Genomic DNA, 12,566 nt, shown 5'->3' on the forward strand with positions numbered 1-12,566 from the left:
ACAAGCGCTGCAAGGAGATTCAGGCAAAGACTAGTATTTGTAGGGGGGGGAGAGCGACTAAGGACATGTTTGCTGCCCGGTAGATTTGAAACCGTTACGTATATGGTATGGGGACCAGGGTATAGAAAACGAAACCGAAAATAGATAGAATATCGCGTGGGGCCGATTGACCTTGAAAGAGCCTGTGGTGAAATAAAAATGGGGTTACTTTAACTAGTAAGTATCTTATCCTAAAAATAGGATAAGACTAATCGAAAACCAGCGGACGTGGTCCCGAAGAATTACCCGAATCTCGCGCTGCGAAGCGCGACTCTTTGTTTTATGGTCGCGTCTGCGAAAAACATCGGGGTCAACATATGTCACCACATTCTTTTCAGTAGCCCATTTTCATCGACACACAAGGCCTTCGCAGTCTTGATCTTGTCTTCACCAGTGTGGGTCATCATTACCACTCGTCGCGCCACCAATGCCACCAAAGAAGTCGAACGCTGCGAAAGCAGCTGCAAAGCCGCAGGTCACCGCTCGAAAGCCTCCTACGCGAGGAGACAAGGCGCAAGCAAAAGCCTCAGAGACTGTTTCAAAGGCTATAAAGAATGCAAAAAAAAGGTATTATTTTTGTTTTTGGACTTATCTTTTATTGCTTTCTATCTCATTCGTCGCACCCTGTCAGTCAAACTTTGAAACCCTATGCTGACCTGGGCCATAGATGCTGCTGTAGCTACAAAGCCCAGTCAAGCGAGTCGCAAACGAACACACCAGGAAAGCGATACTGATACTGTTCAACCTGAAGTGGTCGTAAAGAAACCCAGGGCCCAGAAGACCACGGCACTCAAAAGAGCAATAAGGTCCACAACGAACAACGGAATTGTAATTAACACGGCACCCTCACGCATTCTGAAGATCTTTTCCGTTGGAGAGGCCAGCGAGGGCGAGCTTGGTCTAGGTCCTGATGTCAAGCAGGCCAAACGACCGAAGCTCAACCCATACCTGTCACCGGAGTCTGTAGGCGTTGTCCAGATTGCAGTTGGAGGCATGCACGCGCTTGCACTCACACGCGATAACAAAATCTACTCCTGGGGCGTTAATGACACGGGGGCATTGGGACGTGACACGAAGTGGGAAGGCAATCTCGCTGATGCCGACGCGCCTGATTCGGATAGCGAAAATGCACCCATGAATCCCCTCGAGTCGACTCCCACCCCAATACCTTCGAACCATTTCCCAGACAGTGTTCTTTTTACTCAAATAGCAGCCGGTGACAGTTCGAGTTTCGCAATAACCGACGATGGGCGAGTTTATGGATGGGGTACCTTTCGTGACAGCGAGGGCAACAATGGATTTATGCTCGACGCGAATCATCAACTAGTTGAACACCAAAGAACTCCTATCTTGATTCCGACACTCGATCGCATCACCCAGATTGCTTGTGGTGCTGATCATGCTATTGCTTTAGATAACACTGGCAAGGTGTTTGCCTGGGGTCGTGGCGAGCAAAGTCAGCTAGGTCGTCGCTTGTTACGCCGACGAAATATTAAGAGCTTGATACCTACAAGAGTTGTCATTGGACGTAAGAAGGCTGCTGCAATTGGATGTGGCTCATATCACTCCTTTGCTATCGACACAGAGGGCGACGTTTGGTCATGGGGCCTGAACAGTTTCGGAGAGGCAGGATTTCCTGTTGACCCTGATGATAGTAGCACACATGTTATTATGGTTCCAGGGAGAGTGAAGAGTGCTATTGGCAAGAATATAAAGAGTGTTGACGGTGGCGCACATCATAGCGTAGGCTTGACCTCTGGGGGCGAGTGTATTGTCTGGGGAAGAGCAGACGTAGGTCAGACAGGACTTGACCTGAGTGTATTACCTGAAGAGAGCGTTGTGCGAGACTTCAGAGGCAATATTCGGATTGTCGCCAATGCCACCGTGGTACCAGGTAATAGTGCCTCACAAACAGGCTACGAGAGTCTCAAGCATGCAAAAAACTAACAGGCGTTTTAGGTCTCGACGTGGTTTCAGTTGCCGCTGGTTCTGACCATACCGTAATCATCTCGAAATCAGGAATAGCGTATGCCTGCGGCTTCAACGCAACATTCCAAACAGGCCTCGGTGGCGGTAAAGATGAGATAGAGCGAGTCACTGCAGTGGAATGCCCTTCTCTCAAGGACGTACATCTCGTATCTGCAGGCTGTGGTGGCCAGTTTTCCATTTTTGCTGCCGACTTGTGATACGGGGCGGGCATCGGGGTCTGTCAGTACGACGCTCAACATTTTCAGGAGTTTCCAAAAGCATCATCGCCTAACTTTCGGCTCCCCAGGTAAACATCTCTTTGCAGACAGACTATCGTGAAGGTCTCTGATTCGACTCTCGATGGCTTTTTGATGAAAGCCTTGGCACGGTTGTTGACCTGTAATGCTGCCGCGTGCTTGTCCTGGGCTGCTTTTCAACCGTTGACGTGGCGGGCCATCTTTCGGCTGGAGTCACCCGCATTGTACAAAGAAAGGTAGGGAACTAGAAAAGGCTAAATTGGGGAAGGGTGACAGATTCTTGCTCGGCAATGAGTCGAGATACATCTTGGACTTGCGCTCCGCGACGAATACATACATCTGCAGCTGATATCATACGTGCGTACGGCGTTGGTTTCCAGCATGAACCAACATAGACGCGCGCGACGAGACGAAGAGGACCGTCCTCCTATCAATCGCCTGGAATTATTGTGATTGTGCATGGTAGCGCTGTATTGTGGGCAATGGTACGTTTCAGAAACAGCCAAATCACGCACTAGTATTGGCGGTTCGAAGTCTGTCCTAAAGACTCGCGGAAGACACCTACACAGACATGTCTCATGTTAAAGTCAGCATGGAGTTTTGCCGTAATCATTGGTGCTAGCTAAGAGGATGATCGGTGACGAGGAAGAAAGAGCCCACGCAGCGTCTTAGCCCCTTGCTCGCATACTCGCTAACCTAAAGTATTATTATATTAGCAAGCCCACCCGCGCAGCGTCTTCTGAGTAACCGCCCATGTAGGAATTTGAACCAATCAAATATCGGCATATGGGATTTTTCCTACTCGTGAAGGCAATGCTTGCAGGCTCGTTCTCGCGTGTGGGGTGGTCTTTTACTTCGTTTCGATCATACGGACCTATATGATTCTATGACATGACAGGTGCTGGGTAGTACCTTTCCTGTTTTGGTTAGCTTGAACCGTTGGTGATGGAAAACCACTCTTACCAAGTCCTCTGCTGATGGGCACCCACCATGATTCACCTCTAGAGTTGTAGATATAGAGTCTGCCGTTATGAATGGATTGCAACGAAAAAACATCGGCGCTATAGAGTTTGTGGAACTTGTCCCCCCTTTCCTTTCCTAAAATAATTCAATCCTTGCCTTTCAGAAATTTTCGTTTGAGGGCGCGCCGTTGAGTTTTTGCCAATTCTGTGCTGTAGTAGGCCATCGTTGCAGATAGATCGATGTGTTGGCATCTGAAAGCACAGTCTTATGCAGCTCCTCCGTTGCGTCATATGTGGGTCGCGATCTTCGCAACGCAATGCATAGGCACGACCGTGGGAGGCTGTCGACGTGACGAAAGTCAGTCACTTGCAGAACTTACAAGTAAGTTTAGAGGCATGTATGTGCATGATGAGCACAATTGCATGTCAGCGATGTAACGAGATCGTCTTTACATTTTTTTCGAAAGAGTAATTAGCCTTGAGGAAAACCGAGGTAATTACCATTCTGGGCCGTCGATAAATACGTTCTGATCACTCTCCAGGCAGGGTCTTCAACCATACATACAGTATCTGAAATGGAACAGGTTGTGGTCCGATGCTGCTAGGAAGGAAAAGCCATCCATGAACTCATCCCGTGCCACCGCCCCCGGCTGGGCGCTTATATACTGAAACTTCATGTAACGAATTTGACATGCACTCAGTAAAAGTCATTGGATTGGGAGTGGCTTGAAAACAGAACTTATAATCAAGATTACTGACACTGAACAATACAATACAATGCAACACTTCCATCGTAGTCAATGAAACTGCCTTTAAAGATGACCTGTGCAAAACTTCCTGCCAGGAAACCTTGGGAGCGCAACCATTCCGGGAGAGGCTTCCAAGGAATTCGAATCATCACAGTATACAAACTTCAACCAGCCCACAATCCTGTCTCCAGTACCACCAGCGTTTCCACAAATGCATCACGTGTCCTCACAGCCAGGCTCGAAAATGAACCTTCACCTGCTCTTTAGCAAGTGTCGGATTCAACATCATATTCGCGGGAGGTCTTTCTCCCGTGTCCACCCCGCTCGTTGTAAGCAGTAAGTACTCTCGAGATACGGCCGGTTATCTGCCGCTTTTCCTTTCCGGTCCATTGGTTGGTCGTTCGTCTGATCCCAAAATCGACGATCATGAATCCCAGTAATGTGTATGCGGGCATTCACGAAGGCGCAGATCGCGTCGAGAGCTTAACATGTCGTTCAGCCGTTATGGACGGGCTTGCATCACACAACACTTTTTCTTGAGAGTGCTCTGCGGTATTTGCGATCTGCTTCACCGATACATGGCCATGGTCTTCGGCGGGCTGCCGGACCAAGCTCGCCGATTCTTTCTTTCTTTATGTTCCGCGCTGCGAAGGTGAATCTTGTAGATATTGTACGTGTTGCAAAGAAGGGGGATACACATGGCTTGCAGTAGAGCTCCTTGGATCAGCTACTCCTCTTTCGTTCTCTTGCGACAGGCCTTCGGGGCGGGACGCAATTGGCTGACCGAACGCGTAGGGGATTAGATCATCAAACAGTCTACGCCATCGTCCTGCCTAGTCATAAGGCCATCGTTCGATTCAGTTTGATCGTTGCAGAGTAGGCTCGATGTGGTATCAGCAGCCCCGTGATCAGTCTTGGACATGCTGTAGATCGACCTCTCCAGAGGCGGACACGTGCTCCTGCTCTGGCGAAGCCCACCGATCCTTGTCGAATCTCCTGGACAGCGGTGTTGGGCTCAAAAACAGAAGACATGTCGTCAAGCCCTGCGTTGGTACACACTGGGGGTCCTTTTTCCGAAGCTCGCGTGGTCGCCGAAGACAAGCTCATTGAACTCCTGGAGGCTACCTGGAATGTCGTCGGAGGTGACTTGGGGAGGAACCAAGACCAGAATGATTATCAGAGTCAAAGAGACTGTTATCATGATCATCGAGGTCGTCCGACAGGGGGGGGGGGGGGGGGGGAGATTGGTTCGAGCTGGCTCTGGGATGGAAACTCGCAACTATCAATAGCAACCAAATCGACGAATTCGTCGGCAAAGGTCTTGGTGGCTGCAGGGGAGGGGGGAAAGTCGTTCGAACACAAGACGAGTCTTTCCTGGACGTACTGCATGTTCATCATGTATAGAGAGGTTGTACACGTGACGACGAGTCGATGGAATTGTGTGAGAGGAAAGAAGAGGAAGAAAGCGAGAGGACAGCAGGAGGGACTGGCTGCAGTTTATATGCTGCGCGAGCTTATTGAGCACGTGTTGCAGCTAGCATGTCGTCGAATTCGCATGGAGTTCCCATGGCTCCAGGATGGGCTTAGATGCGGTATGGCAATCCTACCCGATGTCGATTCGAGGCTATGATACGTGGAACGGAGAAGAGCGCTTGCATTTCCGAAGAAAGATAATCCTATCGGCGCGGTACTAGTGGAGGCTATGCTGGCAATCGTCTTCTACGAATGGCATAATCTCCCTCGGTGACTTGCATGTTGGCTGAAGGTGAAGGTTCCGATTCGGGAGAACGCCTCGTTGGCAGTGCTGATCGATCGTAGACCTGGTACATTTAGAAACTCCGACCTTTGGATATCTAGTTGGAAAGGAGTGTGGTCAATAAGACATCCATCCAAATGCCTCCCGGCTATAAAATTAGCCTGTTGGTATCGATCAAATCATCAAAGCTTCTTCCCTGGCAGTTGACGAAGTGCCCTTGCCCAATGCCTCTCTTTACTTATACAAAAGATTCTGTGATGTCGCGGATGTAGTTTAAGATGTAGTTTAAGATGTAGTTGACAAAGGACCTGCAGTGCTGGACCCAGTTGATGGTGATACCTCATTGACCGGAAGGCTTGAGCAACCATGAGCCGCGCTGCGTCTACCTCTTCAATCTTCAGGGGCACTTCAATGGATTTGCGTCTTCCTTTGAGCCGCCGTCTTTGAGTTCGTGAAGGGGGCAGCAGGGGTAGATTGTGGCCGAATCTGGCAATCGCGCTGGGAACATGGACATGTTGCATGGCTCTTCGGGTTTCGAGAGTTGGGCTCCCCTCCCATTCAGCCTTCTCCGAAGAATGAAGACGAAGTGCCTCGAGCCTGCAGTTCTAATCTCGTTTCCGATAACAGCTAGTCTGCCGTTGCGTCATCATTAGCGCTAGAAGAGCCCGTACGGCCATCCGGTGCCATGCGGGCTGCAAGAAGGGCCTGCTACCATTGGCCGGTAGGAGTTCCCTGCATAGCGGCATGATGGCGGGTAGAAGTGGGCCTTTCCGAAAAGCGGGACCCCAAACTCGGGAAAGCGATAGGCGGTAGGGCGCCGAGGATCAGCGAGCCCGCGCGGGCGATTAAGGAGAACGGGCGCCATTGTTGCCAAGGCTGCTTATGTCAAGGGTCATGAATGGTTACGCATTCAACATCGTCTCTGCATGCAATTATGGGAATCAATTGCTTGTAAGTTGTATCCAACCGTCGGAAGTAGTCATTGATAGAGAACACACCCTATACATCTACATTACCAATTTCTGTCTCAGCCGCTGTAATGATAGGCTGATATAGGTGGCTTGTCTTGTGAATTGGGTGGATGAATCAAGCTTAGTGTAAATCAATTATCTACCAATCCTTCTCCGACGATGGGGCAGAAGATAAGGGGAATGGGAAGGCAGGTTGGAGTAGATGGTAAGGGATATACTGTTCGTTATACTTCTGAGTGGAGAAGTAGTCGTAGCACAGACGATCGAAAATTGTTAAGAGATATTAGGACGCCAAACGGTCAGTAATGAAAGATGGTCAACTTCGCTTCTCGCTCTTCTTGCTCTCTACCGAACAGTGTACAGTTTGCCAGACTCCACATCAACGATTATCAGCCCTTCTGTCGTCACCCATTGTACGTCCCATTTGTTTGTCTTTTGGGTCCATTTCACGCAGATGTCCTTGCCCAAAAACGCTCTAGTCGGGGATGTTGCATAGGTACCGCTCCCTGAGAGAGCTTTGTGCGATTCCAGATCTCCTGGATGTCTTACTATCACCACATGTCCCTACTTTCCAGGACAAATCGTTCGCTTTCATAAATTCTACTTCCCGGACGTCTTACCCGGGCCAGGGCCTGCTAGTTCCGGCCCAAGATTTTGCTCTAGCTTCGTGTTGCCTTCGACGAGATCGTGTAGGAATTCGCATGTTTCAAGGATGACCGTTGTTTGGCTTGGCTTTGTATCCATTAAAGCAGGAACAAGATCACGAATCATTGACAAATTCTTCCCGATGATGGTGCGTCGGCGTTGCTCCGATTCGTTGTGATTCTGCCACCGCTGTTCTTCAGTGAGCTTGACTAAGATTCTTGATAAGTGGTGGAGGTATTCGACAAGGCCAAGTCGGATCCAGATTGGAGGGGTAGCGAAGACAGGCTCTGGCCAGAGGTTTCTGGCCTGAAGAATGGCTCTGCAGACTCATGGGTTGTTCTCTTAGATTCGAAAGAGACGTCAGGTTGCGCAAGTGCAAGTTTGCTTGCGTTTCCACCCGTATCCAACCCGAGATCAACCTCCCAATCTAGAGGCACAGCGTGGTCGAAGCTCGTCCCCACGAAAGACGAATCATCCACGTCACCTGGGTCCATTTCACGCAAATATCCCTGTCCAAAAACGATCCAATATGGAATGTTGCATAGGTGTTCTTCTAGAAACTCCAGCTTAGTAGATGAAATGCTCGTCCGATACCGTTCTTCATCCATCATGAAGCTGACAGCAATTTCAGTCTGGTTGCAACCAAGAACAGTCAAGCCCTTGAGTCCGTCAGCTCAGCTCTACGTTATCAAGTTTTGTATGCTTACGTGCTTTGCTACACTGAGTAGTCCCTCCTTCGAGACCTCCCTAAAGTTCCTTTCTTGTGTGAAGAGACACCAGTCCGTAACAGAAGCTAACTCGTCCCAGTCCCATTTATATGCGTCTTGGTGTGTGCTGCAAACGTCGAGCCATAGTTTTCTATCCCACGAGTCCCTAAAGATGGTCTCCATTTTTGGCAGCGTTTGGATAGCAGGGGGATACTTTGTGGTAGAATAACGGAGGAGGAGTATCTTCCGAACCAACATCAGGAAGACGGCACCAGCAGGAGCACCTCGCCCTCCTTTTATACACGAGTATGGCTAAGACTGCGAACTCGAAATGGCTACTGCATGGCGTTCCCAACGCAAGGACATGCAGGTGTCACGTATTCAGCTTGTTTCACTATCAGGGAAGAGAAGGACAGCACGCTACTGGAATCGGCGCACATGCACAATAAAACTATAACGCGGATCATACGAATCTGGAAAAAGGAACGATCCACCACCCTGGCGCCTCCACCCTGTTTGCTTCATGCTTTTCTCTCCCGCTTAATGTCAAACGATATACACTTCCTAGAATGGAATAGTTATCAGGGCACGTGAGGGCTTGGCAAAGACTTATATATACCCTCCCTCCTAGGGACGCTTCAATAGGACAATGATCAATTCTCCTTCTCACAAAAACCACGCTTGAGTACTGTTTGGCACTTAACCCTGACCATCCACTGATCTACGCTTTCTATCGCTGCTCTAGATGACTGCATGTTCTCTAGAAAAATCGACACTCAATGGGAGACTCTCCGTGGTTTTCGGTACTCGAATTCATGCAAAAGTTGCAGAAAAGCTGGAAAATAACATCCTTTGTCGCATAGCCAAACCCCACTCGCCGGTAAATTCTGCCTGGCCGAACCAGTGCTTCATCGAGCTTCTCGGGATGGTTGGTGGTCATGACAAGTAGCTGGCCCTCTACCGAACTGACCCCATGGATTGCATTCAAAAGCCCGGTCAACGTGAGACTGCCTCCTGCACCTCCGGCTTTGACACCTCCTCGACTAAGGCCGTCATGGTCATTCGATTATGGCAAGCGCCGCTGCGCAGCCTTGTTGGCATCGACATCCTCCAAGAGCACGATACAACGACCTGGAAGATCGTCGAAGAGCTTGCTGAGCTGACCATCATCCACACTGCTGGCGAGATTCAGCTTGTATACATCGAGGCCGAAGTGGCTCACGAGGGCCAACACAGCACTTGTTTTGCACGTTCCAGGGGGTCCATGAAGCAGATAACCCCGGCGGTACGGTACATCTCCTTCCAGATAACGGGGGTGAGTTCCCAAGCTGAGAAAGTCTTGTATGTCATGTACTAAACTTTGCTTGACTTCTTCATCGAAACCGTCGAATTTTTCGAGTCTTCGTCTTCTGCCAGCCTCCATCTCGATTCTCAAAGATGAGAGTCTTTTGCTCAATCTGCTTTAGGTACTCGGCCCGACATGCATGGAATAGCTCTCACAATGGCTGTTGAGATCGACCGAAGCAGGACAGGTATATCAACTGTCGATTACCCCAAAAAAATTTCCTGCTCTTTCACCGTTTGATAAGGGAACCATCGGCCTTGGTGCCGAAACCAATGCTTGCCCTCCCCAAATGGAGAATCGTAGAGGCTTCTTCCGAACGGTAGTGGCAAATTCGTTGCCATAATAGTCATCCCTTTGGCCAACGAGAACCCGTGAAAGAACGAGTGGAGTCTCCAAAGTTACGAGAAGTCCACGCATCGAGCATATCGCGTGCTTCACCAACTTCGGAGATGTACAGCGTCGAGGCTTCGAGTGTGAGAAGTGGTCACAATGGAATGGGGTATCAACTGACTATAGCATTCTCGCACAGCCCCTTTCGAGTGTCGGTAAAAATACCTTGCTGCGAACGCGACAAGCCTACATAAGCCAAGCAGTCCGGCACAGCTGTTCAAGTGTCCGGCGAGAAGCTGCTGGAAGGCGACGAGAGTGGTGTTGAGGCTAGGAAAGAGGAGGTCAATAAGAGAGATGGACTGTGGCGAGGAAGGGTGAAGGGGCACGGAGAAAGCGTCGTTGTATGTTGCCATTGCGAAAAACTCTTGTGAGTTAACAGTATCATGTAGTGATGAGCTTGAGACTTTTATTATTCTTTATACTTTAGGTACGATCGTCGATTTTTGCAACCTCTGCAGGCGAGTCCATGTTCGACACGGCAGATCACGATGATGGCTGATTAATGCGCAGTTCACTGTGGTTTCTCAGCAAGGACGCCAATCAAAAATGTTTGGACAACAAAGGTGACACCCAGTTGAGCGAATCCTATGGCGCTTTTCTCTTTTTTGATCCGCTGTCTATCCCATCTTTTGCCATGGGCCACGATGGACATAATCGATGATGTAGCACTAGCGATAATACGACAGCCACAGAGGCTATCATCGAGAGCTGATGCTTGAAAACGTCTCCACAATACCTTCCTATGCACAGTTGCTTCTCTTTTGGGCAATCGCTATTATCGGAAGTGTCAGTACAAGTGAGATTTATGGCGATCTCCTTGGATCAGAATGAGGTAGTTTGGTTTACACCCTCGTTGGTCGCGCAGGTGAGGCATCTCATCCCACGGATTTCCCCTGGCTTCTGTGCACTGCAATCGATCAGATATCGATTGTATGCTAGTACTGTAAGAGGTAGCTACCTGGTAAAGATCGTCTTCGACCCCGGATGTGTCTAATGCGAGACTGCGTAGTCTCGCTTTTCATTGGTCCATCGCTAACAGCTGCAACTAGAAAATGCCGAGTCGGGGAGATAGTTCCGACAGCCCTGAAATTGTGCTCTCCTGTTATTGAAGTAAGTCCAGTTTCTTACCTTTGCCTGTAAACCCGCTATGGAGTTTCCCATTCCGCCTCGTCAATCAAGTCTTACCGGAGACCATGCATGCGCGTGCATTAAGACGGAGATCATAGCCGTTATAGGTCATCCACTCATCGCCAAGACCGTGTAGAAGCTGCTGCCTAGTCGTTTGGATGGCAGGCCGACTACAGAGAAGGACGGACCTACATATACTCGACCAAGCCTTGACCTTGGGATTTCATTTTCCTCTTCACTCCAAATTTTCGACCATGGCGGCCACTACATTCATCGAACCCGTAAACTCTGTTGATTGCCACCATAATTGCCAAGCGCTTGAATAATCCTCAAAACCGTTGGCCCCAAGCGACCTTTGAACTTCTGATCTCCACCGGACTGGGTTGTCGGTTGAAGAAGAAAGGTCCATCCCACTACAGATTCGAAACTTCGTCCTGATCCATCCTCGAGGAAAGTACCCGGCAGTCTCCCAATCAACAATCCCGACTGTGCCTGAATTAGGATCGTTCTCTACAATAATGTTCCCCGGACCGAGATCAGCATGATAAAAGACGAAGCTTGAGCAGTCCATCGCCATTGCTCTACAACCTTTCTCAAGACTACCTGGGCTGTAGTCTTTAGCCGTCCTACTCTTCACAAGGTACTGCTCAGGTATATTTCTGCCGTCTACACCGCTTAGTCTGTCCGCTGTCCATTCCTGCATTTCTTTGCAGATTTCTGTCACAGCGGTTACATAATACTGACGCCAAGCCTCGTTCAAAGTAGGCCAGGCATCTGCCAGTGTCCGACCTGGCACTCTGCTAAGGAAAAGATAGGATCGGCCGTGATATTCAGTATGGTAAAGAACCTCTGGCATTGCAAAGTCTGGCTGTTTTTTCCGTACAAAATCTATTGTGGCGGCTTCCGGCGTTGTTCCCGAAACGATCGACTTGACTTTGCAGAATGCTTTTTTTCCTACTGACCAGACTGCGGAACTGACGCCAGCACTGTACACAAGCTGAATATGTGGATTATCTGGCGGTAGTGAAGTGGTTAATGGTGGCGGTACAGGCGCTTCCGTGAGTGCGAAGCTTCTCTCGCCGTCGTCGCTCCAAGTGGCGAGACAAGAACCGCAAGTTGAACGATGAAGCACAAGACTGCCAATCAGCCAGGTATTTGGACTCACTTGTTTGACGGACTGCTCAATAGGCTCATCCATGATGTGAGACTAAAGAGTGGGCGAAGGAGGGAGGTAGCGGACGCTGCGAGGTGGTGCATGTGAACGATGAGGAAGACATTTGCGAGTCATATAGCTCTTCGAGGTCGAGTACCCGAGGACTTTCCGGATTTTCATCATTCATGTGTACTTACAGGAAGCATTATTCATACTCATTTCCGGCCAACCTGGTGTGATCAATAGGAAGATTCGCCGAACTTTTCAGCTCTTATATTTTCTGTTCAAGTACCTTCCAAATTGACTCCATTTGATACCGGGTGAATCGGGTATGTTGTCTTGCGTCGGAAATCCATCCGCATTCTACATCGCAGTATCAAGAAAGGCTCTCCATTGTTGATCAGCGCGTATCCAATGATTGTAGACACCAGTTCTAGATCATCACCGACGAGATCAAAATAGCGTACTCTCGTCCTCAGTGTATTCACCTAGATAA

At 49.3% G+C, this 12,566-nt stretch overlaps 7 protein-coding genes across 7 annotated transcripts; 2 read left to right on the top strand and 5 right to left on the bottom strand.

The window, feature by feature from the left end:
• Nucleotides 1-293: 293 nt before the first annotated feature.
• On the top strand, nt 294-2,372 carry EJ05DRAFT_60524 (RCC1/BLIP-II). Its single transcript, XM_033749794.1, has 3 exons — nt 294-606; nt 707-1,939; nt 1,999-2,372. The coding sequence occupies exons 1-3, from the start codon at nt 594-596 to the stop codon at nt 2,223-2,225; spliced, it is 1,473 nt and encodes a 490-aa protein (XP_033599700.1). The 5' UTR covers nt 294-593; the 3' UTR covers nt 2,226-2,372.
• A 2,439-nt stretch (nt 2,373-4,811) lies between these two features.
• Nucleotides 4,812-5,130, bottom strand: EJ05DRAFT_477462 (uncharacterized protein; the record flags this gene model as incomplete). The annotated part of the gene is made up of 1 exon (XM_033744256.1): nt 4,812-5,130. Exon 1 carries the CDS (start codon nt 5,005-5,007, stop codon nt 4,813-4,815), a length of 195 nt encoding a protein of 64 aa, XP_033599701.1. The 5' UTR covers nt 5,008-5,130.
• Nucleotides 5,131-6,128: 998 nt separating this feature from the next.
• Nucleotides 6,129-6,596, bottom strand: EJ05DRAFT_501779 (uncharacterized protein; the record flags this gene model as incomplete). Its single annotated transcript, XM_033747158.1, has 2 exons — nt 6,129-6,363; nt 6,403-6,596. The coding sequence occupies 2 exons, from the start codon at nt 6,594-6,596 to the stop codon at nt 6,129-6,131; spliced, it is 429 nt and encodes a 142-aa protein (XP_033599702.1).
• A 706-nt stretch (nt 6,597-7,302) lies between these two features.
• Nucleotides 7,303-8,237, bottom strand: EJ05DRAFT_501780 (uncharacterized protein; the record flags this gene model as incomplete). The annotated part of the gene is made up of 3 exons (XM_033747159.1): nt 7,303-7,653; nt 7,707-8,006; nt 8,055-8,237. The coding sequence occupies 3 exons, from the start codon at nt 8,235-8,237 to the stop codon at nt 7,303-7,305; spliced, it is 834 nt and encodes a 277-aa protein (XP_033599703.1).
• A 482-nt stretch (nt 8,238-8,719) lies between these two features.
• EJ05DRAFT_477464 (uncharacterized protein) lies at nt 8,720-9,783 on the top strand. The gene is made up of 2 exons (XM_033744257.1): nt 8,720-9,368; nt 9,421-9,783. The coding sequence occupies exons 1-2, from the start codon at nt 9,028-9,030 to the stop codon at nt 9,518-9,520; spliced, it is 441 nt and encodes a 146-aa protein (XP_033599704.1). The 5' UTR covers nt 8,720-9,027; the 3' UTR covers nt 9,521-9,783.
• Nucleotides 9,656-10,272, bottom strand: EJ05DRAFT_60654 (uncharacterized protein). The gene has a single exon (XM_033749796.1). It carries the CDS (start codon nt 10,140-10,142, stop codon nt 9,834-9,836), a length of 309 nt encoding a protein of 102 aa, XP_033599705.1. The 5' UTR covers nt 10,143-10,272; the 3' UTR covers nt 9,656-9,833.
• Nucleotides 10,273-10,856: 584 nt separating this feature from the next.
• Nucleotides 10,857-12,356, bottom strand: EJ05DRAFT_60594 (uncharacterized protein). The gene has a single exon (XM_033749795.1). The coding sequence runs from the start codon at nt 12,113-12,115 to the stop codon at nt 11,153-11,155; it is 963 nt and encodes a 320-aa protein (XP_033599706.1). The 5' UTR covers nt 12,116-12,356; the 3' UTR covers nt 10,857-11,152.
• Between the last annotated feature and the right edge of the window lie 210 nt (nt 12,357-12,566).

Source organism: Pseudovirgaria hyperparasitica (assembly GCF_010093815.1).
Source record: "Pseudovirgaria hyperparasitica strain CBS 121739 unplaced genomic scaffold EJ05scaffold_10, whole genome shotgun sequence".
Classification (NCBI taxonomy): domain Eukaryota; kingdom Fungi; phylum Ascomycota; class Dothideomycetes; order Acrospermales; family Acrospermaceae; genus Pseudovirgaria; species Pseudovirgaria hyperparasitica.